The 27,480-nt window shown below is 30.0% G+C and overlaps 1 protein-coding gene across 9 annotated transcripts; it reads right to left on the bottom strand.

Moving 5' to 3' along the window:
• Positions 1 to 24,177: 24,177 nt before the first annotated feature.
• On the bottom strand, positions 24,178 to 26,626 carry LOC110618855 (probable serine/threonine-protein phosphatase 2A regulatory subunit B'' subunit TON2). Of its 9 annotated transcripts, none has more exons than XR_006351191.1 (7): positions 26,298 to 26,626; positions 25,840 to 25,931; positions 25,583 to 25,645; positions 25,311 to 25,473; positions 25,073 to 25,194; positions 24,840 to 24,975; positions 24,178 to 24,451 (listed from the first exon to the last, which is right to left on the bottom strand). XR_006351191.1 is itself a non-coding variant. In XM_043958224.1 (6 exons), exons 1-5 carry the CDS (start codon positions 26,434 to 26,436, stop codon positions 24,878 to 24,880), a joined length of 555 nt encoding a protein of 184 aa, XP_043814159.1. In that variant the 5' UTR covers positions 26,437 to 26,626; the 3' UTR covers positions 24,178 to 24,451; positions 24,840 to 24,877. The 9 variants fall into 9 exon arrangements, 1 of the variants encoding a protein (XP_043814159.1); XR_006351195.1 differs by having other exon boundaries at positions 25,073 to 25,116; XR_006351196.1 differs by having other exon boundaries at positions 25,073 to 25,106.
• Between the last annotated feature and the right edge of the window lie 854 nt (positions 26,627 to 27,480).

The following is a 27,480-nucleotide window of genomic DNA, read 5'->3' as shown; positions in this document are numbered from 1 at the left end:
ATCATACATAAACCCCACACTGGAGTCCTCATCAAAATACTCCAATGGGGTATCATCATTATACATATCAGCTTGGATAATCATGGTCATTAACATCATTACTCAATAAACATTCTGTACATAATGGGGATTCACACACCTCTAGGTCAAGCACTACTATAATCCTCAATACATCATCAAATCATTCATTACATTACATGGTCATAATTACTCATTACATCATGTTCATGTCCACTACTATCTATTACAACATACATGACTTAACTTCACTCTAGCCGACTTCCCGATCTATCCTGTACCTGCAACTCTGGGGATAAAGGGAGTGGGGTGAGCTACTAGAGCCCAGTGAGCAGAATAATAAAACATCAATTTAAATCATGCTTTCATGTATGCGCCATAACACAAACATTTCACAACAAGGATGAACTTGTCACCATTTAGCCCCTATCTTTCTTACTTATACATGCCGGGGGCGTAGAGCCGTAGCAGGCACACCCGGACTACCATAATCAATCATAGTGCCAGGGGCGTAGAGCCGTAGCAGGCACACCTGGACTCACATAGGCTATCATGACATAAAAGGGCTAATGGATCATTCAACATTCATCCACATCAACAACAAGGTATGCAATGCAACATATTCGTGAATTCTAATGCAATCAACCTGATATATCTCATGGCATTCATGATGCGTGAATCATGCTAAAACATTTCATTAATTTGCTTTAAAACTTAAAGTTTATTCCACTCACCTCTGGCTAGCTCTGAAGAGACTCTAAAGCAGCTGGCTCACTGCTGGGGGTCTCGGTTCCTCAGGTCCGAACCTACACAGGTGGACTCAAATGAGGGACCAAACATACCTGAATATGACTCTAAAATACTCCCCAAAAACCCCCTAAAACATCCTGAAAACATCACATGAAAACATGCAAGAAATGGCTGAACAGGGCACTTTCGGCGGCAGGTTCGGCGGCCGAAAGTCCCACTGCAGCCGAAAGTCATGCAGGTTCGGCGGCACTTTCGGCGGCCGAACCTCCCAGACAGAGACGAAACTTGAGTTTCGGGGGCAGGCTTCGGCAGCCGAAACTGCCTCCACAAGGGGGTTCGGCGGCCGAAAGTCACTTCGGCGGCCGAACCTGAGTTTCTGCCGAAGGGCAGAAACTTGGTTCCCTTGTGTCCACAGCCTCCAAAACGCCTCAAAACATGCATAAACTAGTTTCTACACATGCATACACATCATACATCACACCTAGGGGTCTCAAACTATAATATACCCCAACTACAACACTTCAAACAACACATTTCCAACATACATTGTTCAAATCGCAACATAAACCCATAAACCTAACAACAAGCCTAAACATGCATTCTACCCCATCAACTTGCATAAAACTTTCATAAAACATAAAAGAAGCATAGATCGAAGCTTACCTCTTGAAGATCGAGAGGAAGAACGACCCTAGCTCGGAAAAATGGAGGGATTTAGCTCCAAGACTTCCAAGCTCCAAAAACTTGTTTCAAAAGCTTAAATCTTCAAAACCAAGGGAAAACAAGTGAAAATCTTGAAAGATTTAGAGGAAGAACATCAAAAATGGGTGAGGGGCGGCGGAAAGCTCACCTTGGCCGAAAATGGGGAAAAACTCGCCCGTTTTCGGCTAAGGGACCCTTTTATAGTGGCTGGCCAGACCACGTTCGGGGGCCGAATGTGCCTCCGCATGCATGCAAGGTTCGGCGGCCGAACATGAGGTTCGGCGGCCGAACTTGGACTTCCCTCACTCAAGCTTTCGGGGGCCTAACATGCCTCCAAAACACATGCATGTTCGGCGGCCGAACTTGACTTTCGGCGGCCGAACCTGGGTTTTTCTCCAAAGGTTTTTTATGTAAAAATTCATTTAATTTCTTACTTAAAAACATGAAATACATGAAAACATTTCATAAAATCATAGTTTTACCCTTCTAGAGGTTTCCGACATCCGAGGTCCCACCGGACGGTAGGGATTCCGATACCGGAGTCTAGCCGGGTATTACACTCACCTCAGGCTGACTCTGAAGCAGCTAGCTCACTGCTGGGGTCCTCGGTTCCTCGGGTCCGAACCTACACAGGTGGACTAAAAATGAGGGACCAAACATATACTAACATAACTCTAAACTATTCCCCAAAAACCCCCTAAAATGCCCTAAAACAATCATAGAAAACATGCAAAGGAAGGCTGAACAGGGCACTTTCGGCGGCAGGTTTGGCGGCCGAAGGTTCCTTTCAGATCCGAAACTCATGCATGTTCGGCGGCACCTTCGGCGGCCGAAACTGCCCTCCAGAGCCGAAAGTCCAAACTTTCGGAGGCAAGCTTAGGCGGCCAAACATGCCACCACAGGCAGGTTCGGCGGCCGAACATGCCTTCGGCTGCCGAACCTGAGTTCTTCCAGAAATGGCAGAACTCAACCCTCACATGCACATATGCCTCCCAAACCTTCCAAACTCAAGCACAACACTCCCAAACATGCATAAACACATTCATAGGGATATAGGGGTCTCAAACTATCCTATACCCCAACAAACATCAACATGGCAACTCAATAAACATGCATTTCATACATAACCCATAAAAACCCTAACATTTTTACAACTAACCCAAACATGCATTTCTACCCCATAAACCTTCATAAAACTTGTTTAAAACATCGAAGGAGGCGAGGATCGACGCTTACCTCTTGAAGATCGAGAGAAGGCGTGATCCAACTTGGAGATTTGGGGAAAACGGTTTCCAGAGGTCTCCAAGCTTCCAAACTTCGATCTTTGCTCAAAAACTTCAAAACCCAGTTAAAACTTATTAGAAACTTGTAGGATTTGAAGGAAAACCTCAAAACCAACCATGGAAGGGCATGAACTCACCTTTGCCCGAAAATGGAGGAGAAAACTCGCCCATTTTCGGACATGGGGCCTTTTATAGGTGGCTGGCCAGACCACCTTCGGAAGCCAAAGGTGACTCCAAAACTCCACCAAGTTCGGCGGCGGAACATGAGGTTCAGCGGCCGAACCTGGATTTTCCTCCATGGTGCTTTTCTTTCAAAAACTCAATTTCTTTCTTACTTAAAACCTTAGAACACTTGAAAACATTTTAGAAAAATACACTTTACCCTTCTAGAGGGTTCCAACATTCGAGATTCCGCCGGACGGTAGGAATTTCGATGCCGGAGTCTAGCCGGGTATTACAGGGTGTTAATCCCACTAAACAAGCCATAAGTCAACAATTCGTTAGGCCAAATAATCAGGCGCGGGACTCACTAAAATAAGGCCATAAGTCGAAATCCGTCAGGTTAGAAGACCGGGCATGAGACTCGCTAAAATAAGACCATAAATCAAGAATCTGTCTATAATACCCGGCTAGACTCCGACGTCAAAATTTCCAATCTTCCGACGGAATCTCCATTGGAACCCGGAATCCCGAAGCTGGAATCTCCTTAGGAAGGGTAAAATAAGGTTTTTATAAAATGAATTTAAAGTTTTAAGGTTTTAAGTTAAAAGAAAGAAAGAAAATCTTTTTAGAAGGAAAACCTAGGTTCGGCCACTAAAAGTGGTGCCGCCACGAGACCTCCTCTTTCGGCGCCCGAAGGTGGTTTATTCAGCCACCTATAAAAGGCCTTTAGTTCAAAAATGAGGGAGTTTTACTCTCCATTTTCGGGTAGAGGTGAGTCCTCACCATTCTTTGAAGTTTTTGTTGTTTTTCCTTCAGATCTTTCAGAAATTTATGAGTTTTTCTCTTGTTTTTGAAGATTTGAGATTGAATCCTAGTTTTGAAACCTTGGAGACCTCCGGAGACCGTTTTACTTCATCTCTATGTTGGGGTTGCTGTCACCTTTAGATCTCTAAGAGGTAATCCTAGATCCTTGCTTTTCTTATATTTTAATTAAGTTTTAAGAAGGGTTAAGGGGTTAAAAATGCATGAAATGGTTAGATCTAAGGTTTTAGGGTTTGAGTTGGGTTATTAATGAATGTTTGCTCTTATGTTGTTTTTGTTGTTGTTTTGTTGGGGTTTAGACTAGTTTTTATACCCCTTATGCTTGATGAGTGAGTATGCATGTTTTGAGGAGTGGAGTGTGAGGATTTGAGAGTTTTGGTGGCTGAGTGTGTAGGGCAGAATCGGGTTCTGCCTTGCTGGAGAACCCAGGTTCGGCCGCCGAACCTGCTGGTGCAGGCAGCCTTTTGGCAGCCTAACCTGCCCCCGAAAGCATAGACTTTTGGATCTGTGAAGGGGTTTCGGCCGCTGAACCCTCCCCTGAAAGTCCCTGACTTTCGGATCTATGAAGGTTTTAGGCCGCCGAACCTACCCTCAAAAATTCTTGACTTTCGGATCTGTGGAGGACCTTCAGCCGCCGAATCTGCCGCCGAAAGTCCCCTGCCCAGCTTTCCTCTGCTTGTTTTATGTGCATGTTTTGTTATGTTTCAGGGGGTTTTTGGGGAGTTATTTAGAGTCATGTAATAGTTATGCTTGGTCCCTCATTTGAGTCCATCTATGTAGGATCGGACCTGGGAGACCATAGAGGCCTTCAGTGAGTTAGTTGCGTCATTGTTAAGTGAGCGTCAGCCAGAGGTGAGTGTTAGCAAGAGGTGAGTAGAACTGAACTATCTTTTCAAAGTAACTGAACTTTTAAGCATGTTCACGCATCACGAATGTCATATATATGTATTAGGTTGTTTTGCATTAGAATTCACGAATATGATGCATTGCATAATTTACTATTTATGTGGATGGATATTGGATGACCCACTAGCCCTCGAGATGATATGATATGATATGATACGGAAAGACCAAGGTTTGCCCATTCTACGCCTCTGGTACTATGTAAGGGAAAGATCAGGACTTGCCCATTCTATGCCCCTAGTATTTTGGATATGTTATGTTATGTTTAAGCGAAAGTCCTGAGGAGCTCCGTCGAGGGCCAAGCACATTGATATACTGGTGACAAGTCCATCCTGATGTGAATTGTTTGTGTTGTGATGCATTTCATGCGAGCATATGTTATTAAACTATTTTTATGTTCTGCTCACTAGACTCTTGTAGCTTATCCCTTTCCCCTAACCCCATTTTGCAGGATCCAAGATAGCATCAGGAAGTCGGCATAGTAGCTGGTATAGTTCTTGTAATAGTATAGTGTGGACATGTAAATTTTAATGGATTAGAATTGTGTTTGGCCCTAAGTTTCTTTACCTTTGTAATCCCTATTAACATGATCATTATGTAAAAGTTTTTAATTTTGAGTTATGTTTGAACCAAGTTTGAGGCATGCGATGTTAACCATACTAGAGCATTTGATGAGGGCTCTAGTATGGGGTTTATGTTTTCAGTATGATGCATGTAAAGGTTGAGCTTGGTTTCATGGAATGTTTAAGTTTTTGTGATAATGTAGGATCATGTATGGGATTTTAACAGGTACATAGGATGTATAGTAGGCTTGCTACGAGTTCCGACAACCTTAAGTCAATCTGAATCCTAGCACCGGTAGCGGTCTGGTTTCCGGGTCATTACACCGTCAGGCCAGAAGACTGGGCATAGGACTCACTAGGTTAGAAGATTGGGTATTAGTCCTACTAAAATAAGGCCATAAGTTGAGAATTCGTCAGGTCAGAAGACTGAGTGTTAGTCTGGTTAAATAAGGCCATAAGTCAAGAATCCGTCAGGCTAGGAGACTGGGTGTTAGTCCAAAAAAAAAAGTCTCAAGGCTACAAGATGAGTATACGTCAGGCTGACCAACCGGGTGATAGTGTTGTTTCACAAAAAGTTTGTAAGACATTTTATGTCAGGCCACAAGGAAGGTATACGCTAGGCCGACCAATCAGGTGATGGTCTCACTTCACAAAAAGTGACAATCCCATGCTAGGCTGACTGACCAAGTGACGGTCCCGCTTCACAAGAAGTCTCCAAGGCATTTGACACTGCTCTTATAATCACTTCAGAAAATCCAAAACTTTTTGCCAAGGAAGAAGGCCCATTGTAGGCTGGCGAGACTTTTTGACAATTGGCGAAGATGGACTGCAAAGCGAAAGAGTGAAGGCCATAAGGAGAAGGACCGAAAGCCCATCAGGACTGAAAAAGGCAAAGAAGCTCGCAAGGGCTAGAAAATACCCGAAAGCTCGTTAGGGCTGAAAAATGCACGAAAGCCCATCAGAGATGGAAAAGGCCAAGGAGTTTGCAAAAGCTAAAAAATGCCTAAAAGCTCGATAGGGCAAGAAAATGCTTAGAAACTAGTCAAAGCTAGAGAATGCCCAGAAGCTCAAAAGGGAAAGAAAATGCTCGAAAGCTAGTCAGTGCTAGAGAATGCTTGGAAGCTCGATAGGGAAAGAAAACGCTCATAAGATAGTCAGGGGTAGAGGATGCTAGAAAACTCGTTAGGACTACAAAATGACCTAAAGCTCATCAGGACTGGTCGGGGCAAGAAAATGCTCGGAAGCTAGTCAATACTAGAAAATGCAAGAAGCTTGATAGGGCGAGAAAATGATCGAAAGATAGTCAGGACTAAAGACTGCCTAAAAGCTCGATAGGGCTAAAGAATGCCCGAAAACTTAGTAGGAAAATGCCCGAAAGATCACTAAGGCCATTAGGACAAAAGAAAGCCTGAAAACTCACCAAGGCATTATATATCGCTTGGATCAATTTTGATCAGGCGCCGGATAAGATCTTGGAGCAGGCTGGTCGGAAGGGCAAGTGGAAGGGAAGCAAGGACAATGCACACTCAGACGCTAACTTAGTTCGATGAAATGAACTAAAGACAGCTCTCGTGACAGTCAATGTGATTTACACTCTAGGACCATGACACATTTCTCGACCAGGTCACTAGGAGGGTATCCACTAGGCTAAGGCCATGGGTCAGCCCTGATTAACAAAATGTTCAAGTCGTTATCATGATTGGGCGGTAAGTTCGGTTTATTGTAGCCACAAGGAAATGATCATTTATGGGCAGGATCAAGCAAAGTGATGCCAGTATGCAAGACAAATCTAAACAAGTCATGTGCCCCAGATCACGAAAACGACTGTCACCTTCGAATCTAAATAATTAAAGACCAGCAAGAGGACCTTCGATGTTACAAAAACAATTGCCCAAAGTGGACAATGAGGTGTCACCATAAGACAAGGTCATATGGCAAGAATTTGATAAACCAATACGCAGTCCCTCCGGAAGAATGAAAAGTCCGGACGACTGAGGTGGCCGACTCTTCATCAAGACTCGCCTATTCCAGAGCAGGCCGAGACTTCACATTAAATAATCGTTAGAGCTAATCTAGCAGATCTCCATTATGCCTGTAATCGCGAGATTTCAGGCTAACTAGCCGGCAAAACTCTTCATCAATTACCCGACCACATTATTACAGAATTATTAAAAAATACTATAATTAATCCCTTTTTACAGTATAAAAACTATTGATTGCAGAGATAAAAATATGTTATTCTCTCACACAACTACTCTTGAACTCTAAATATTATACTCGCTATTCTCTTCAACTTACTGATTTAGCATCAGAGTGGTTGCTGTAAGCGCTAACCTCCTTAGATTTTCTACTTTGCAGGTAGACCAATCACAACATAACTTCGTTAAACCAATCACAGTACAGATCACCTTCCTCAAGCCACAAACGAGAAGGCTACGATTGATCAGACGGATGTGGAAAGGAATTCAAAGCTGAGGCCCCTCCGTCAATCGCCAAGGGTACCGTGGGTTACCCTCCCTGAGCACTGGTGGTACTTTTTGTTGAATTAAAAGATTGGATTAGTCTTTCTGTACCCACGCCCACCCCATTTGAGAGTGATTTAAACATCAATAGGGAGACCTCCTAATAAGGTTACAGCTCCATTTCAATCACATCGTCAATTTATTTTCAGGCAACATCAATCCTTAAATTCTAAATTACATTAAATAAATATTTATTGTTAATTATTTTTTTATTTTATTATTTATGACACTAAAATTTAACGAGGTGCATTAATCTACCTCGCTTACTTATATCTACTCAATTTCAATACTATAATCAAAATTATGTAATACTAAATTATAATTAAATTGATAACGGTGAATTTAACGAATATAATAAATTCATACTCTTTATTTAGAATAAAAAATTTTATAAAATGTAATTTAATTAATTTTTTAATAATTCTTTTATTTTAAAATAAAAATTTAAATTTTTTCGATTTATAAAAATTTAAAATTTAATATTTACATAATTTTCATTTTAATTCAATTTTTTTAATTTTAGTTTAATTGATCCAAATTTTAATCAATCTATAAATTTCTAAATTTGATAGTATTTGTGACAATTTGATAATTTAGGTGACATGTAGGTATATTATTATTATTTTTATATAAATTAATAATTAAATAACGGAAAAGGCTCAACATTTATATTATTTTTCATTTTAATCTAAATATTTAAATTTTAGATAAATTGGTCTAGTATAATTTTAGTCAATTTTTAAAAAATAAAATGTAAGAATTGAAATAGAATGCTGAATATAATATTTTATTATTTTTAAATATACACTAATTTCATACAAAATAAAATTAACTCATATTTAATTGTAATTAAATGATACTTTAATTTTAAAGATAGTAATTTAATTTAATAGTAGATAAATTTTATTTTGTATGAATAATTATAAAAATTTTATAATAGATATATTATTTTTAATTATTTTATATATTGCTATTTTAAATTAAATAATATATTTATTATATAATATTCATAATTATTGCTGTAAAATAATGAACTACATATTTAACAATTAAATTGCTTACTTTTAATTTTTATTTTATAAATTGATCAAAATTATACTTAAACTCAAATTTGGACCAATTTATCTAAAATTGAAACGTTTGAATTAAAATATAAAACGACATAAATATTGAATTTTTTTTATTAATTAGCCAATTAAAAAATAATAATATTAATGCCCGTGACATATTACCAAAATTATCTAGACTATTAAATTTAAAAATATATAAATAGACTAAAATTGGACCACCTAAACTAAAATTAAAAGAATTAAATTAAAATATAAATATTTAAATTTATCGATACGGTTATAATTTAACTTAAATAAATGGACTGAATTTTAAAAATTTTAATTTTTATATTATTTAGTATTTTAATATAAATATTTAAATTTTAAATAAAATAATAAAATATTTGTATTTAGATGTATTTTTAATTAATTTTTATAAATTATATGTAATATTTTATTATTTAGATAATTTTTATTTTAAATAAGGTAAAAATTATTATTAAATTTTTAAATTTTTTAAAAATATATTAATTCGTTCTTATTTGATAAATTGCTAAAAATTATTTAGATAATTTTTATTTTAAATAAAGTAAAAAATTATTATTAAATTTTTAAATTTTTAAAAATATATTAATTCATTTTTATTTAAAAATTATACAATTAAAGCTACATTTAAAATGCAATAAAAGATAATTATATATTATGGGAGTAATAGCTAATCTCATTTAAATATAATTAATTTTTATTAATTATTAATTGTGGCGAATTTATATTTATTATACTATCTCCTCTAATAATTCTGGAATGAATTATAGCATGTTAAGTGAATTAAATTTTAATCTCTCAATTTTTTTTATTTTTTATTTTATTATATTAAATATAAAAAAATTGATAAATTAATAATAATTAATTTCATTCTCAATATTGAAAAAAACATAATGAACGTAAATTATTTTCAGTGGTTAATTATTAATTGATGAAAAAAATTGCACCATTAATTATTAACTCCATAACTGTCCTAAAATATATTTTTTATTTTATAAAATCAGAATTTTTAAATTATTTTATTAAAAATTCATTATTTTTCCTTAAATATTTATTATTTAATTCATATAATTTTAACTATACATATTACTTAATATAAATTTAAATATCTATACTATTTAATTTTTTTATTAAAGTTTTTTTATAAATTACTAAATAATTTAATTTATAAAATATAAAAACATTGTACTCGAATTATTTTAATATATAAATAAATAATTAAATTTTCTAAAAATTTAGAAATAATTACCATAATTCTCTTTATTTACACTAACCAACCTATTTTATTATTTTCCAATTTATGAAATTTACTTAATTTTCAAGATTTCATTATTTAATTTACTTGTGATATAAGTATCTTAATAATTTTTTTAAAAAAATTATTTATAATATAAGTTATTCACTCCTTATTTAATTTATTTTTATATAAATATTTTTATTATTAAAAATAATAATTATTTTTATTTATCTTTATTTATCCGATTAAATTTATATATTAAACTATTTAAATTTATAAAAATAAATTTTAATTTTTTTAAAAAAAATTATAAATAATGGTTACTCTATTTAATAGATTTCATCACCTATTTTAGATTTAGAAAAAAATCTAAAAGAAATGAATTTAATAAATTAAGAGTTATATTTTTTTAAGATATTAAATATAAATAAAATCAAATAGTGTTTATATAGTGTATTAAATTATTTAAATTAAAAAATAAAATAAAATAAAATATACTCCCCCATTTGCTTCGAGTCGAAGAAAACGTTTAGCCGGTGATGCTTATAGAGCGTCGGGATTAAATAAAACTAAATATATAATTTAGTTTCTACTTTTAAGGTGTAAACCAACCGGATTGACTTTTGAAAGATTTAATTTTAATTCATTAAAATTTTTTAAAGTTTCTGTTAATTTTAAATTTTAGTTATTTTAAATTGAAATTAAATATTAATAAATTTAAATTTATTTATTTAATAAATAAGTTTAAAGGAGTTAAATTTTTATTAAATTTAATTTTAAATAATTTATAAATAATTTAATTTATTTATATATATAATAAATTTTAATTTAAAATTAATAAATTTAAAATTAAATATATATTAGCTTATAAACTTATCAAAATGAGTTCTTAAATTTTAATAATATAAATATATGCAAGTTTTAAAAATATAATTAAATTATATAGAATTAAATTTTAAAAAATTTAAATTTGACTCATAAAAATACATATGAAGTTTGAATTATTTACCTTATAATATTAATTATATTTTGTTTAACGAGACTATTTATGAGTCTGTTTATGAATTTGCTCGTTAATTTAGAAATAAATCGACTCACGAATTTTAATGAACCGAATACTATAAATTTCAAATTTAACTCGTTTACTAAATAAATAAACTTAAAAATTATACTCGAATTTAACTCGTTTAAAAATTAAGTCGAATCTAATTGAATTTTTATCGAATCGAATCTTAAATAATTCATGATAAGTTTGATTTATTTACACATCTATTGATTTTTATATGAAATACATTTGACACAATTTTAAAAAAAAACAAATATCTTTAATTTTTATAAAAATAGAATTATCCACCACTCAAATTTCATATGATATAATTATTCATATTTTTAAAATTTATAATATGTGACTATTTAACTCCTTAAAAATTTAAAATACATATATATAACTTATCTGAATAGAGATAAATAATTATATTGTTAAAAGTTAATAATGAAAATACTAAAATTTCAACTTTAAATTATATATTTAATAAATAAATAAATTAAAAAATCAACTTAGTTAAATAAATTTAAAAAAATTAAATGAATTGTTCATAGTACAATTAATTCAAAAATTTGCTGGCATTTGTTATGAGTGAAAACACGTGCTTGAATCATATGCAAGTACAAATATTAAAGATTCATGGGGCTTTTAAATTATATGAGGTTAAATATTAAATTAAATATCTGAGTTTTTCAATTAAAAAATTAATAGCACACCACATTTTTAAAGCTTGCATTTTCTTGATGCTTCTTCCAGCTAAATTTTAGTTTTATGGGTAATCTTATGTCCAGTTGTTTTGTGAAAAATTAATCGAATTGATTTTATTTTAAAATTTAATTTAATTATTTTAAAAAATCAATTCGATTCAATTTTAAAATTTAAAATTTTTTATTTATTTGAATTTGATTTAATTTTTCGTAAAAAGCTAACCAAACGATAATATTGAAAATGAAGAATAGGTATACACTAGAATGTTTGCAGCTTAACGGTGAAGACACCAACTTAGATTGCATAAGTTAAAGGATCAATTCTCTTATTTTTCTTTTTTTTTTTTTAATTATATCAATTCTCTTGTTTTTCTTTTTTTTTTTCTTTTTTCAAACTATGATCAGTCATCCAACATATACTATATAAATTTACATACACAAATCCTAATATCATTTTCTCTTTTTTTTTTTTTCGCCATCATTCCTATTTTTTCCTTGCTTTCCTCAACTATTTTCTTTAGCCGTTATATTCTTCGATTAGTATTTTTTTCTCAACCATCTGCAAACCTGAGATTAAAGCATTTAGTTCGATTAGTATTTTTTTCTCAACCATTTGCAAACCTGAGATTAAGGCATTTAGTTTTTCGTTCTATAACTGTGTGGTTTATAAATGTGGGTGAGTGAGGAAATTTCAAGCGATATTGTTTCTGTTCAAAATGTTGGAGTTTGAAAATAAAAAATACTGAACTGATTTATTTTAATTTGAATCGGGTTGATTATTTTTATAATTCGATTCAATTTAATTTTTAAAAAATATAAAATTTAATTTTTAATTTTTTTATTTGGTTCGATTTAAAATCGAATTAGCAGAATATAAAACATAATGTTTATTTCATTTCTGTGGCTATAATTATAAATAAAATATTTAAAAGATTTTATTTTCTCATTTATTTGAATGGCTAATTTATACATTGATTAATTTTTGTAGTAATTAAACGTGTTAATAATTGCACGATCTTTTATCCATGTGGGAATGAAATTTTAGTCGGCTTGAGTCCTAATCAAACAGACTATAATAAAAAATAAAGGACTGAATTTCCTTTCGGTACCTTAACTCCACCATAATACACTTTATCAAGAAGTTTTAATGTTTTATAGTGTTTTAGAAATTTGTTACCCCTTGTTTGTTGAATTTTCAAATTAAATCTCTCATTTATTTATAGAAAATAATTTATATTTAAAAAATATTTTTTAAAAAATATTATTTGAGATAATTTATTTTTCATTACTTAATTTTAATTTTAAAAATAAAATTTATTAACAAATTTATACATAAAAATTTTAATAAAAATTTCAAGGTGCAAAAAATTGTTAAGAATCGAATAATCGCACAATAAAAAAATAAGCATGAAAGGAAATAGATTTAATGTGATTCACTAATTTTGCTACTTCTACGACGGCTAAGATTTTCTTATTTCTTTGTGAGTTTTCGAATAGAATAAAGTAAAAGAATAATACATATTTATATGTTCAAGGAACCCAGTCATCTTTATGTTCCATGCCAATGTATCCAACAAAAAATATCTAGTTGTAAACATCTTCCATACTACTATAGAAGACCAACTGAGACCTTGTAAAATTCCAGCTTCCCAGCATCAACTCTTTTAGTCAACATGTCTGTTGAATTCTTAGTAACTTCAATTTTCTTCAAACACAACTCATCTTCTTCCACCAAATTACGAGTGAAATGGTACGTCAGATGTGTTTTGTTTTGAAGTGATAGATTGAGTTTTTTGCTAACTGTATGACACTCTAATTATCAGTAAAAAGAACATTGTCAAGCTATTTCTTGTGCAACTCTTCCAAATAATCAATCAACCATATCATCTCTTTACCAGTTTCAGCAATTGCAACATATTCAGCCTCTGTAGATGACATAAAGATACACTTCTGAAGTTTAGACATGCAGCTCACTACAGTCCCATATATGGTGTAGACATACCTAGATGTGTTTTTGCTTGTATCCACATCTTCACTAAGATCAGTATCAACAAAACCCTCTAATACTACCTTACCATTCGCATAACAAAGTGATGTACTAGTTGTTCCTTTTAAGTATCTCAGAAGTCACTTCACAGCTTCTCAATGCTCTTTTTCTGGATTTGAAATATATCTGCTCACAGCTCCCACTACGTGTGCTATATCAAGTCTAGTGGAGACCACAACATACATCAAACTCCCAACTGCAGAAATATAAGGTACTTTTGCCATGTGATCACACTCCATAGCTGTCTTGGGTGATTACTCATTTAACAATTTAAGATGATTAACCAAAGGTGTGTTCTTGGGTTTAGCATTATCAACTTTGAACCTAGACAATGTCTTCTCAATGTATTACTCTTGGAACAGATTTAGATATTTAGGAACAAATTTATATTACTCCTGGGTTTAGCTCCATAGCTGTCTCATTTTCAATACAAATGTTATGTTGAAAATAAGACTAAATTACTAGATATTTAGTAACAAGTTTGTTCATATTAAGGTAATAGGTAGGAATGACCAGTGGAAATAGCTTTCTCAATGGGATTGAGACAAGCTATGGGATCAAGATAGATCTCGCTCCACTTGTTAACGTGATCCATCAATCCTTGCGAATTCCTTTTATAAGTTTAAAGTAAGCTCATACAAGAACACCTTCAGGTATACACATGCAAATTTAAGATAATTTTACAATTCAAAAGCCAATAAGAAATAATAAGAAATGAAGTCAAGGCATGAGAAAATGTTCAATTTTCATAGGTAAATAGTTACTTAAGTACTCTAATTTTAGATTAACAAGGGTGACAAAGACCTTGTGAATAGGGGTGAGCAGTATTCGATTTAAACCGGAAAAATCAACCGAACCAAATTTATTCGGAAATTCAGTTTAGTTTTTTATTCATTTTGATTCGGTTTTTAATTTAAAAAATTTCGGTTATTTCAGTTCGGTTCGATTTTGGTTAAAAAAATTGAAAAAATTAAACTGAACCGATTAACGATAATAGTATATTATTTTTAGTAATATAGAGATATCAGATCATAATCAAAGTTAAAATATTTCAATTAAATTTTAAAATACTAAAAATAAGGTTTAAAAAATAAAAAATTTATAAAAAATTCAAATCGATCAAATTGAACCGAATCAGACAAGTTCGATTCGATTCGATTTCTGATCAAAATCGATTCGATTCGATTCAATTTTTATAAATACTAAAATTTTAGTTTTCGATTTATTCAATTTGATTTAATTTTAAACTGAATTAACCGAATGCTCACCTCTAAACATAACTGTCTGCAACTTGTGGTTGAGAATTTAAATAGTACATATATAATCTATTATTTACTAACCATTTAGAAGTATTATGATGTACAGAGACCCAAACATAAACTTTGTTATGAAATTCAATTCAAATTGGTTATGAAATTTGATCATATATTAAATAAGAGGGGAAATGACACTCATTATATTTCCAAAGTCATAAAGTGATAAAATAAAAAATTCAATATTATACAAAAAAAAATCCCTATAAGCATACACCATAAACGTATCCTCATAATATTATGCAAAAGGAAAAAAAATAATAATCAGAAAATTAAAGGTATGTAAGGAGGAGACCTTCGTCGCTGCAGCTGGTGGTGTTTACAGATGACATTTGGTGGTGTGCAACTGTTACTGGTGGTCACTGATTGGGGGAGCCTCTTTTCATTGGTGGTCGTGCACTAGGGAGGAGTATTTTGCTGGTGTCATGTGGTAGGGAGGAAACGAGTTTTGTTGCTAATTGCTCGTGCTTATTTAGTTGGCGCCTCGTCACTATTGGGCTTGTGACATTGCTAGTGGATGCTGGCTGTCGGAGGAGGCCATTAATGTGGCTTTTCAGTGAGATGCGCATTCAGCTGAAGGAAGGTAAGTGAGATGCACATTCAGCTGCAGGAAGGCAAGAAGGAGACTTGGGCATGCAAAAGAATACAATGTGATATGTTCTTTAAGGATTATTTTAAATGATTTTTGATGGAATAGCAACAAACTAGTTTCCGTTGCTAATGAGCAATGTAATTTGCCGCTAATCCTTCACAAATTCGTCGAAAATAATACTAACTTATTCGTCATTTTGTTTGTCCCTAATTTTCTTTTTCCTAACGAAATCAGTATCCATGGCTGATATTATATTTTTTTTAGTGCATTTTGGCTTTAGAATAATCAATAATCACATATTGGTGTCCAAATAAATTCTTTAAATATTAAAATAGACTAAATAAGTTTTAAAAATTTTTAAATTTAATTGAATAAGCTTTTTAAAATATATAAGCCATTTAAATTTCAAAAACAGATTAAATAACCTCTTACTTTTAATTTAAATATTTTTTACATTTTACCTCATCTCTCTCTTATTAACTTGTAGAAGTTTATGTTGCCTACTTATCTCCATATTATAGAAAAATAACAGAAAAATACAGAAATTTAAAGAATTTGTAGAAGAATTAGAGATGGAAGAAGATGATGACTGTGACGATAATAAGGAAAAGGATTATTGTCAACAAAATAATCAGAATTAAGTCATATTATATTATTATAAAAATTGTGATGTGACTATGAAAAGAAAATAATGATCCTATTGAAAGACTTTTTAAATTATTTTTTTAAAAAATATTTCATATTAGATCATATAGTAATAGTTAATGATAGCCCTATGCATAAAAAAAAAAAAAAATCATATACGGTCTTGAATAAATTGAATTGGAAGCAAGTTATAATTCAATCTCTTTTTAGTTTTTTTTTTTTAAATTAAATTGTAGAATTTATTTATCTCATTTTTTTTTGTTAATAAATTTTGTCGTCCAAAGAACTGCATACAGCAAAACCTGTACAAACCATAAAACTTGCCCACAGCTCCTATAAACAAAGAACTACGCACAAACAGACAAGAACAAATTATGCATCTCAAATCCAAAGTGACCTCACAGCCAATGAACCTGAATTAAACTACGCAAAATTAACGATGCAATCAACTCGTATATTTGAAGATGAGTAGTATTCGATTTAAATTGAAAAAATTGGTTAAATCTAATTAATTTGAAAATTCACTTTGTTTTTTTTTTATTTATTTTAGTTCGATTTGATTCAGTTTTTAATTTCAAAAATTTTAATTATTTCGATTTGATTTAATTTTAATAAAAAAAATAAAAAAATCGAACCGAATCGTATATTATTTTTTATAATACAAAGATATTAGATCATAATTAAAATTAAAATATTTTAATTAAATTTTAAAATATTAAAAATAAAGTGTAAAAGTAGAAAGTTTATTAAAAAATTCAACCGATCAAACCAAATAAAATCGAATCAGACTGATTCAATTCAATTCGATTTTTATTTAAAATGAATTTAATTTTTATAAATATTAAATTTTAATTTTTAATTTATTCAATTTAATTTAATTTTAAATCAAAATAACAAACCTCTATTCATCAACAAAATAAAATAACATGCCCTTGAAAGGCTTATTTTTTAAATTTGAAGGCTTATATATGTCAAAGTTTGAACTAATTTTAAAATTGAAAAGACTTATTGAATATATTTTAATAGTTAAAATATTTTTCTAATAAAAAAAAACATATATTTTTTAATCGGTACTCAGCCTTTTGTCTAATTTTTCTTTTTCCAAAAGAAATTTATTAACTCGAAAACTTAATGTTAAAGGAGCGTACGTTATGAAACACAACTATCTTGTTTAAATAAAAATATTTTAATTTATTTTTACTATAAGAATTTAAAGAAAATCACTAAAACACTAAACATACACCCTGAGAAAAGTTATCGTAACGTGTTGAGTTACCTTTACGTTGTTTTGTATCTCGCGCATGTAAATTATTTTACATGCTTATTTGTTTAATAAAAGTATAAAATAAAAAAAAATTAAATAATTGAAACATTATCCTTTTTTTAATATAGGCACATACTATATTATTGTTTTTAATTTGATAATTTCTTAATTAATTAATATTTTATTATATAAATAATTTTAAGTATAAATATATTTACATCCGTATATTATTTCATATTAAATCATTAAACAACAGAATTTAATTTATAATATATTAATATTTAAAAACAAAAAAATATATATAATAATAATTAAATTCAAACAATAATATATATAATATTTAAAAAGAAACTAATTTTTTTTTTAAATGGAAATTGGGGATTAGGAATAGAATCTGAAATCTCTCAAATTTATTTAAATCCACTTATACTAGATTAAATCTATGAGTGAAAAAAAACGAAGAAAAAACTACTTATACCTAAAATAATTAACCAAAAAAATTGAGTTAAATATAATCTTGGAATCATTTAATATTTAAATATGTAATCCTGCATGTGTAATTACTAATTTAGCTAAATCCTTAATATTGCATATCTTTAGTAATAAACATAAATTCTATCGTTATCCTAATCATTATATAAATAGCATATTGGAAATTCATAAAAGGCATATATGTGAAAACAATTATAATTATTATGAATTATAAATAATCAAGCTCCTATTCGTATAAAAATTTTATTATTAAAAATAATCAATAATACATTTATATTAAAAAATTAATTATAATAAATGTCAGCTGAATAAATTCAAAATCAAACCAAATTAAATAAATTAAAAATTAAAATTTTAGTATTTGTAAAAATCGAACTGGATCGATTTTAAACAGAAATTAAAATAAATCAAATCAATCTGGTTCAATTTAATTTGATTGGTTGGACTTTTTAATATACTTTTTATTTTTACACCTTATTTTTAGTATTTTAAAATTTAATTAAAATATTTAAATATTGATTATGGTCTAATATTTTTATATTATAAAAATTAATATACTATTATCACTAATCGATTTGATTTGATATTTTTATTTTTTTTTCTAATTAAAATCGAATCATACTGAAATAAATGAAATTTTTTAAATTAAAAATTAAACCAAATAAAAAATAAATAAATAATTAAATTAAAATTTCAAATTAATTCAATTTAGTTGATTTTTTCGATTTGAATCGAACACTAATATCCTTAAATCTCATTGTTAATAAAATAGTAATAGAATATTAAATTCACCATATTAATTCAGTAATGAATTTGTAACAACATTTTCATTACAAAATTTAGTTTTATTTAGCTTAAAACTAGTAACAAATTTCTTTAGGGACAAAATTTTCATTAATAATCCGCTACTAATTTTATATTGAAAATATCTATTAAAATATAGTAACGAATTTTTTTATAACTAAATTTATGAAAAAGCAAGTTATGAGATTTTCCGCTCATCTGCATAACTGGTAACAATTTATAATTCTACTAAGATACGCATGATAATCACAAAGAAAACATATTCAAATAATCTAATAATCCTATACCCATCGATCTATTAAAATAAATTTTTACTAATTAATATTATAATAATTATAAAATATAATAAAAAATTATTTAAATCTCAACTATAAATTTATTAATATAATAAAAACACAACTAAAAAAATAAAAATTAAAAAGTATCATAATAATTAAATGAAAATAAAATAATTAAATCAAATATTACATTACAAATAATAAAGAAATAAAAAATATCTAATTAATTTTATAAATTATACAGTTAACTTCAAAATAAAAAGTATAACTTTAATTTTAATTTTTCAGATATTAAGAAAATTCAAATAAAAAATTAAAATAATTTCTGTATATTATTTTATTATTTTGAAAATCTTACTAATTTTAATTTTGTAAAAATTAAAAAATAAAAATATTTTACATATTATTTTAACTCTTTCCTTTTAAAATGTCGCTGCTTTTAAATTTTATACGAATTAAAAAATTAAAAAAATTTCTAGAAATATGATTAATTTTAATTTTATAGAAATTTAAAAATAATTTTTTTTATATTAACATTGTATTTCCTTAAACTTTTATCATTAGAATTCTCTAATTTCTCGTAATATCATTTGGCATAGTTTGTGAAAAAAATAAAAAATGTGTCTTCCATATTTTTCATTTTCTGAATTAATTAGGAGGAAGTATTTGTGAGAACATCAAGGCTAAATAGCGTGATGACCGCTATAATTATGAATGTGATGAGTTCAAACTGAAAAAATCAATCCAACTGAATTAATATAAAAATTTAATTTGGTTTTTTATTTATTTTGCTTTGATTTAGTTTAATTTTTAATTTTAAAAATTTTAATTATTTCAGTTCGATTTAGTTTTAATTAGAAAAAAATTAAAAAAATCAAACTGAACTGATTAATGATAATAATATATTATTTTCATTAATATAAAGAGATTAAATTATAGGTTAAATATTTCAATTAAATTTTAAAATATTAAAAGTAAAGTGCAAAAAATAAAAAATTTATTAAAAAATTCAAACCGATCAAATCGAATTAAATCGATTCATTTCGATTTGATTTTTGATCAAATTCAATTCGATTTAATTTTTATAAATATTAAAATTTTAATTTTTTAATTTATTTAATTTGATTTAATTTAATTTTAAATCGAATCGAGCGAATTATCATACCAGCTATGACCCAATTAAAAAAATGTCTTCTCCAGCTAAATTATTTGGTACTCATATAACCTCTGATGATTTCTTTTGAGCTCTAAAGCTATGTTCAGCTCTATTCAAGGGTTCAAAGGTCTTGATTTGATTATAGACATAAAGAGTTTTTTAGATTAGTAATGAATTTTTTTATTATTAATTAATCTATAAAAAAATTTCTTACTAATACTTGGGGTAATGGATTAGTAACAAATACGCATTTGTTATTATAAAACTTATTACTAATTTAATAGTAAAAAATTTGGTAATTCATTAATAATCTATCTTATACCAGATTAGTAACAAAATTTAGTAACAGAATAATTTGATAACATTTTCAGAAAATTATGAAAAACTAAATTTGTTTCTAAATCAACTAGTGAATTGCAATCCTTTACTAATTTGATAAATTAAAAAATTATTGATAATTAAATGCATTTCTAAATTCATTACTAATTATATATATATATATATATATATATATATATATATATATAAACTATTAATTTTTTTATTATATTTTATATTAAAATATTAAATTTAGTATTTTAAATTATTTTAATTTTATGAAAAAATATTATAAAATTAAATTACAAAAATTGAAAAAAAAAATATGAAGAAATGAGACAAAATGGACAATAAAAGAAAATGAGAAAAAATAGAAGAAAAAGAAAAGAAAATGAGGGAAAAAAAAAAGAAAGAAAAAATGAGGAAAAAGGAAAGAAAATGGAAGAAGATGAGGGAACAATGAAGAGAAAATATGGAAAAAGGGAAGAAAATTAAAAAGAAAAAGAGAGAGAAAAAGATGGAAATGAAAGCAATTGGAGAGAAGGGGAGAATTGAGGAAGAAAAAGGAAAGAAGTGAATGAAAAAAATTAGAGAAAATAAGAGAAATGAATGAATTGAGAGAAAAATTAAAGAAAAAGAAAAAAAATAGAAGAAATTAAGAGAAAAAAAAGAAAAATGTGAGAAAATAAAGGAAATAAGGAGACGCGAGAAGAAAATATTTGAATTAATGAAATAATGAAAGAGATAGGTGTATAAGTATATAAATATGCGAAATTAATAATAGATGCACAAATATATAATTATTTGAATTAATAATAAATTTGTAAATTTAAAAGAAGAATGTAGGTTTTTATAAATAAAAATATGGGGTTTTTGTCTAAAATTAGTAACATAATTTAAAATTTATTGCCAATTTATAGATTAACAACGGATTAAATATGTTGCTAAATTAAAAAGAAAAACGCAGGTTTTCAAAAATAAAAATGAAGCATTTTTCTTCAGTCACAAATATAATCTATTGCTTAATCTATTACTAATTTAGTAGATATATAAATATATTATTAAAATTGTATACCATTCATTAGACAGCTATAAGATGGTTCATTCATTCAGCCAAATGAGTCGACTATTTGGCATAGTTTGTCTATTTGGCATGACTCATCCATTTGTAGATCAACAACTGTAAGTTTCATATTACAAAATATAAAATCTCAGTTAGAGATGGTAATCTCTATGTTTTTGGGATTTAGAATTCTAAATTCAACAAAATTTCTTAACTAAAACTAACAAACGTTTAAAACCTTATATAAATGAGCAATATCATCATGATAATATATGTTTTTCTTCCTAATCAATTCCACACATTATTATATCTAATAAATTTTATTTTCTTAATTCAAAATATCTTTTACTAATTTTAGTATTAGAGTGGTTATCAATAGGTATCAACCACCTTAGTTTATGACACCTTGCAAATTCAATGTTTGGTCAACAAGTCAAATGAATCTACTACACTATAAGAAAATTACTATTTAATAACGAAAAAATCTGTTACTAATAGTGAAAATCACTGCTTCCCTCCTATTGTTGTATTGCTGACTCCTTTAACTACAGTGTATATAGAATTTTATCCTTGAATTCTTACTAATAAAACTCCTTCGTGTTATTTGGTGCAGCCTTCTAACAGTATCCTTTCGCGACCAATCGCTCTTTTATTATGAGAGTGATCCTGTGATTGCATAACTCTGATGGATACAACCTATATTCACAATAATTAGTGTTTAAAGGATAATACTGACGCTAAAATTAACCAAAAAATAATTCATTTTTACATATTATTAATGAGAGAAATGGTCTATCAGAATGATTGTGTACCACCTACAGTAGTGGTCAAACCTGCAAATGACCTATAAAGATCGACTGATACAAATACTGATGCAGAAGCTACTGTACTAGCTAATGCCGTAGCAGAAGAGGATTTAGGATGATATCATTATGCATGTAATGCCAAAGGTCGTGGAGCTGCAGTTGGACATCGAGGAATTGCAGTGGGACATGGAGGAACTATAGTGGAATGTGGACGTGGAGCTGGTGGTAGACATGTTGGATCACCGTGAGATGTCTGTACTTCCGATGCAAGTGGTACCTATATCTAGAGCTCTGTATCGCCAAGTCCTATGGATATCTGTGGTACCTATGGCTCATGATATATTGCATCAACTGTAGGCGACTCCTCTTGGCTTGTATGGTCAACTATTCGAACTGGTCTCCTTGGCCTCTTAAACCTTCCTTTTGCCCTACCCGTATCATTTTCACAACCCCTCATCTATGAAAAATAAGTAATAATTTTGTTAAAAAAAATATTGTGTAAATACAATAATATTAAATAATAAACTTGCATCTGTAATAGATAACTTACACAAAAAGTATGTATATAGACAACTATAAATTAATTCATTCCGATGCATCAAAATCAAACTCATTATCACCATCTATATCTGCATCTCAATTTTGATCATTAAGGAAATCATCTTTATCCGTAGAAACATCATTATAATTTTAGCCATTCCTCCATTTGGAACATTCAGTGAATATTGTTCGGTTACATCATCCAAATTTACTATTGCATTTTCAATTTCATCCTCTTTGAAAAGTTCATTTGTCTTTGCAAAAATACCAGCTACTTCTACAATAGGTCTACATTTAACTTTCATCATAATCCACTAATAATTTTTGTCATGATACTTGCTCAGGTATGAAGCATAAACCACTTGCATTGCCTGAAAGGCTAATTCACTACAAAAAAACAGTGATTTAGCGACCAAAATTTTGGTCGCTAAAAAGACAGATTTGGTCGCTATAACGAAATAGCGACCATTTAGCGACCAAAAAAATTGGTCGGTGTTTGGCCAGTCGCTAATTTTTTTGCGACAATCTGAAAATTGGTCGCTAAAATAGCGACCATTCAGCGACCATTTGTTGGTTGCTAATTTGGTGTCATGGCAGACTGTATTGAAAATTGGTAGTTAAAATTTGGTCGCTAAATGGTTGCTGATTTGGTCGCTAAATGGTCGCTGATTTGGTCGCTATAATTTGGTCGCTAAATGGTCGCTGATTTGGTCGCTATAATGTGGTCGCTAAATGGTCACTATAATGTGGTCGCTAAATGGTCGCTGTTTTGGTCGTTAATTTGGTCGCTATTTCGTTGTTATTTGATCGCCTCAAGGAAGAACATTTAGTAGCTGTGTGAAAGTAAATTGGTCGCTAATTTTTTATCGCGAAATGATCGCTGTTTTGATCGCTAATTTAATCGCTATTTCGTTGTTATTTGGCTCAATCCAATCATCTATGAAAATTACAGCTACAGCTATATGAATCTGAAACCTCTACTGTCATTTCTATTTAGTCTTCGTTTTGCTTTTTTTTTATATATATATATATATATAAAAAAAAGTTATGTAGCATTGAAAATGCAGATAAACTTAAAAAATATTATTATTACGTACAAAGCAAAATTTACAGGGAACTGCGGATGACAAAGTTCCAGTGTTCTAAAGCTTCCAAGTTAACGGTTTTCAATTCAACTGATTGACTTCAAAAGCCAAAGAATCAAAAGCTGCAGCCTCTAATTTCCATTTACTTCGCAAAATTATGCTCCATATGCAACCTTTGCCCACATTACAAGCAGCAACCTCTTTCTATTGTATCAGAACCATCATCTTCAAACTTTGCACCTGGACCAAAAGATGATAGGGTCAAGCTCATTGGGATAACTTTTCAAATGATGGTGAAACTTCTTCCCCTGCAAATATGGGCAACTTTTCTATTCATAAAGCTATGTCCATTTTTTTTTAATCATTAACTTGTACTGTTTTAACCAACTCCCAAAAGAGAATTACTATCAACCTAGGCATATATAATGCCAGCAGAGTCAGGTTCAGGTTAGTAACAGGCCCTATCAAAAAACCTACGAACGTGACTAAAAATGACAACAGATAAAATACCGATGAAATTCAAGGCTTATTAATGCCCAAAAATTTATTAGAATTCACCTCTTATTACTTGTCCAAACCATCATGTGTTTCTATTTCTAGGAGTTTTAGATGCAAAGAGGCTTCGAACCTGTTTGATCATATCGTCATTCACAAGCAATCTTGGTGTCAAAGCTGCTGAGGGCTTCTAGCTCTTGTTGGATTTACTTGACCAGCACCATAGGCAAATTCTGCTTCGCTGTTAATTCTCGCACTCATGGATTTAGCTTGACACAGATTTCATTGAAATGTGAGGCCATTATGGAGATGATCAACAGCTAGAGTAAGAGATATGAATGAACAAAAAGTTATATAGGGAATTACCTGTGGTCAGAATGGCAGATTTGATTGCGTCAGGCTAAATCATTCTAAATGATCAGCAAATAGATTTTAGATATTCAATAACAAGCATGGTTTATTTACACAATGATCCATCCGTACAAAACCTGCAGTATAATTTTGCATTGATTTCATTTCCTTTGCTAAAATTTACCCATTTGCATTGCATAAATCCATGATGAATGAACAATTACATAAAATTTACCCATGGCATGAAACACACCTATTGTCAGTGTATCCGTTACATAAATGCTGCAAGTATGTCCATATCTGCAATTCTCACAGACCTTTTCAGCACCAGTAGCATCATCAATAACACAGTTCTCTCTCAAGCACACCCACATGGCATCCAGATCATCAGCATTAAGCAAAATATCTGATTGTTTCTGCAAAAGTGAGCACACAATGTCAAAAGGAAATCAAATAGCGGAAAAAGAAAAAAAAAAGGGAAATAGTAACAGAGATGACCAGCCAAGGGAAGAGAGTACATGATACCTTTAAAAATCGATATTTTGCTAACCTTTGGACCCTGTGACTGATTGACCCTTCTTCAGGTTTCTAAACAAAGAAAGCATGAAAATAAATACTGAAAAGGAAGCAAATGAGCAGTACTAGGAGATTGTAAAAGAAACACCCAAAAAATCTTTCATTAACCTTTTGCATCTTTGACTAACAAACAAAGGATACAGTCTTAATATATGCCACCTTAAAAAAAATCAGAAGTAACAAAACAACCAGACTTTACTACATGCCTTCTTATAAAAACTAGGTACTGTGGCCGCTTCAGCACTTCTTTGTTGCTTCTCTTTGAAAATATCAAGCAAGATCCTCTTTGTCTCGAGCTCTACAAGGGAGGAAAATAAAAAATAAAAAACAAACAAACAAGAAGATTTTATATGCAGCCATTGCACGTAAATTCGAACTAACTTGTGTTTAGCAGGAAGCTGGGGGAAATGAATGTGTTTTTAAAATTACATAACATGTTAAAAGCTCCAAATGGAATAAACTGTGTTTCTTATTAATTAGATTATAACAACTACAACCACAATTTTGCTTTTCCAAACTATTGTACTGTAGATGAAAATGACAAACAATGATAAAGAAAAAAAAATGGAAATATTATAGCAGACCCAAATTCGGCGAGCAATGGAAAAGTACATGAAATTGTCAAGTAATTGATACCAAAACGCGATAATGAGAGAAAACATACCCATTAGGGCTTCAGATCCCAGTCCGACACCGGATCCGATATACCGGCGCAGATTTCGGACCCACAACATTGACGAGGCCGGTGGGATCTTCCTCTGAGCGGCCTCATGGCTCTCGCCATCGATGGACCCACTGTACATGGCCAAGAGCAAGAATCCAATTTAACAAAGTTGAATCGAGCGAGTTCAGAGTTCGATAACAGTTTCGAATAGGAGACCAAAAACACTTAGAACTATGGGCATCGCAGAGTGAAAACCCAAAACCCTTTCGGATCCGAAAGCTTCTGTGAAAAATAGGAATTTTTTTTTTCTTTGTCGTGCTCCGAAACTCGGTTCGCGTAAATTTCAATTATCTGGCACAATTTTAAATAAAATAAAATATAATTAAAAATTTTAAATTTTAAATAAAATAAAATTTTATTTAAAATTTAATTAAAAATTTCAATTATCTGGCACAATTTTAAATAAAATAAAATTTAATTAAAAATTAAATTAAAATTTTAAAAATAAAATGGTCGCTGATTGGTCGCTATTTAGCGACCAATTATTTTAGTCGCTAAATATGGTCGCAAAATATTCCCGCCCAAAAAGTTGTCGCAATTTCGTCGCAAATATGGTCGCAAATAACTCGCGCCATTAATTCCCGCTAAATTTAGCGACCATTTTATATTTGGTCGCTAAATAGCGACCAATTAACAACGAAAAATTAGTCGTTAAGCTTTTTGTTAAATAAAAATATTATTTCATTCATTTAGTCGCAGAATGGTCGCTGATTGGTAGATATATAGCGACCAAAAAATTTGGTCGCTAATTTTGGTCGCAATTTCACAATTTTTTTATAGTGTAACACAAAAGGTTTGTACTTATTGAACCTTCGCTTATTGTTAACATTGACTATCCTATACTCTCTATATATCTTGGTTGTAGTATCTGGTGTTGGACCAAACCAATCACATTTGAACAATTAGGTAACCCTGGATACTCCAATCTCAAAACCTCTACCAACTGTCCATGATAGTCACTTTCTTTTAAACTGTATTTGCTTCCTTTTATACATACACCAAAATTCATTGTGTTCCTATTCGAACTTCCTTTAATTGTGTTGAATTTACATCCATTGACCATATACCCATCAAAAGTTGTGACACTTCTCAGTAGATCCTTTGACAAATCTTTCATAAACTA

This window comes from Manihot esculenta, chromosome 7 (assembly GCF_001659605.2).
Source record: "Manihot esculenta cultivar AM560-2 chromosome 7, M.esculenta_v8, whole genome shotgun sequence".
NCBI classification, from domain to species: domain Eukaryota; kingdom Viridiplantae; phylum Streptophyta; class Magnoliopsida; order Malpighiales; family Euphorbiaceae; genus Manihot; species Manihot esculenta.
Note: the sequence above shows the minus strand (reverse complement) of the source record. Positions and strands in the feature narration are given on the sequence as shown.